Genomic DNA, 1,421 nt, shown 5'->3' with positions numbered 1-1,421 from the left:
ATGTTTCGCAGATTTGTTGAGCGAGATTTGTTATTGAACATTTGTATTTGAACATTTGCTGGTAGAGTTTTGTGTTGGACGTTTCGCATTTGAAGAAATGTTGAGCTAGCTTCGCACTTGTAGATTTGTATTTGAGGATATTTTTGGCAAAGATTCTATTACTTCAATAATTGGAAAATCGAATGTTTATCAAAGAATGTTCATTTTCGGTACAAATTAAGATTTTTGTATACAAATGTCAATTTTCAATAACAAACGTTGAATTAAGAGATAAGAATTTAGAATTAAGAATTAAAAAAAAGCAATGAAGAAATTGAATAAAAAGCCATTCCGCCTTCCATAAACAAATGGTATTAGCCTACGTCCATTCTAATCCTATAGAGACTTAATAGTCTTCTCAAATACTCGAGTAAAACATCTTAAACTTACTCTGCTCCGGAAGCTTGGAATATATCAGCCCACTGAGCGGGGTTATAAAACTCAGCTGTAAACTGAGATGCGAAATCGGGATAGGTAAAGTCTGGTCTGTAGTTATTTTTCATAAAGTTAACTATTTCTGGATTTTTGTCATGTTTCCATCTGTACCAAAACCATTCATTAGTTATACTTGGTACTGAATATATTCCCCAGTTAATAAATATACCAAATTTAGCTTCGTCATACCACTGTGGTAAAGGTCTGGAGTCAATAGATTCCCATGTTGGATCATACCTGACTCCTACCACAATATGTTGTATTACCAGCACACACAGACAACTCCAAAGAAACGCCATGATCATAACCTTGTAAGATTAATGTAGACAGGACCTAACAAAAATAAATCGGGGTATAATAATCAAAATAATCATTTTAAAAGTTAAATGAAAATGTCAGAAAATATATTGTTAATAATTGACAAACACGACTTACCTGGCAATTCTTCTGAATAAAAGTGATAAGAATTAAGCGATACGTTATTATGTGTAGTGTCATAAAGCAAAGACAAATTTGACCTTGAACTGATAAGATCTGAAACTAGCAGACGTCTCAGAAGAGTTAGATCGATTTTATGTCAGTTTGATTTAATATTTATACCATCAAATTTTCATCAAATGAAGGTTAAATTGTATTTGGGTGTAATGTAATGTTGAAAGTTAGGTCGTTGGTGACAAATAAGGTGTTGTACGACATTGGACACAATTGGACCTTTTCCTGAATTTACCTCCTATCCTTATTCCTTTTATATTGTGTGACTTTCTGTATCATCTGATTGAAAGCCTGTATCTTATTAGGCCTATATATTGTTTCTTTTTTTTATAATTATATATGTTCTGTATGTTTGCCCATCTGGAACTGATAAATCATGTGTTATAATGTAATGTACACATGACGTTGGATATCAATAATGTAGAGTAGCTCAAATTGAGATCTATACCAATGGA

General features: G+C 32.2%; 1 protein-coding gene across 1 annotated transcript; it reads right to left on the bottom strand.

Annotated features, from left to right (window-relative positions):
- Positions 1 to 425: 425 nt before the first annotated feature.
- On the bottom strand, positions 426 to 773 carry LOTGIDRAFT_147833 (hypothetical protein; the record flags this gene model as incomplete). Its single annotated transcript, XM_009060854.1, has 1 exon — positions 426 to 773. The coding sequence occupies one exon, from the start codon at positions 771 to 773 to the stop codon at positions 426 to 428; it is 348 nt and encodes a 115-aa protein (XP_009059102.1).
- Between the last annotated feature and the right edge of the window lie 648 nt (positions 774 to 1,421).

The sequence above is a fragment of the Lottia gigantea genome (assembly GCF_000327385.1).
Source record: "Lottia gigantea unplaced genomic scaffold LOTGIsca_4492, whole genome shotgun sequence".
NCBI lineage: Eukaryota > Metazoa > Mollusca > Gastropoda > Lottiidae > Lottia > Lottia gigantea.
This window is presented reverse-complemented; position numbering and strand designations above follow the sequence as displayed.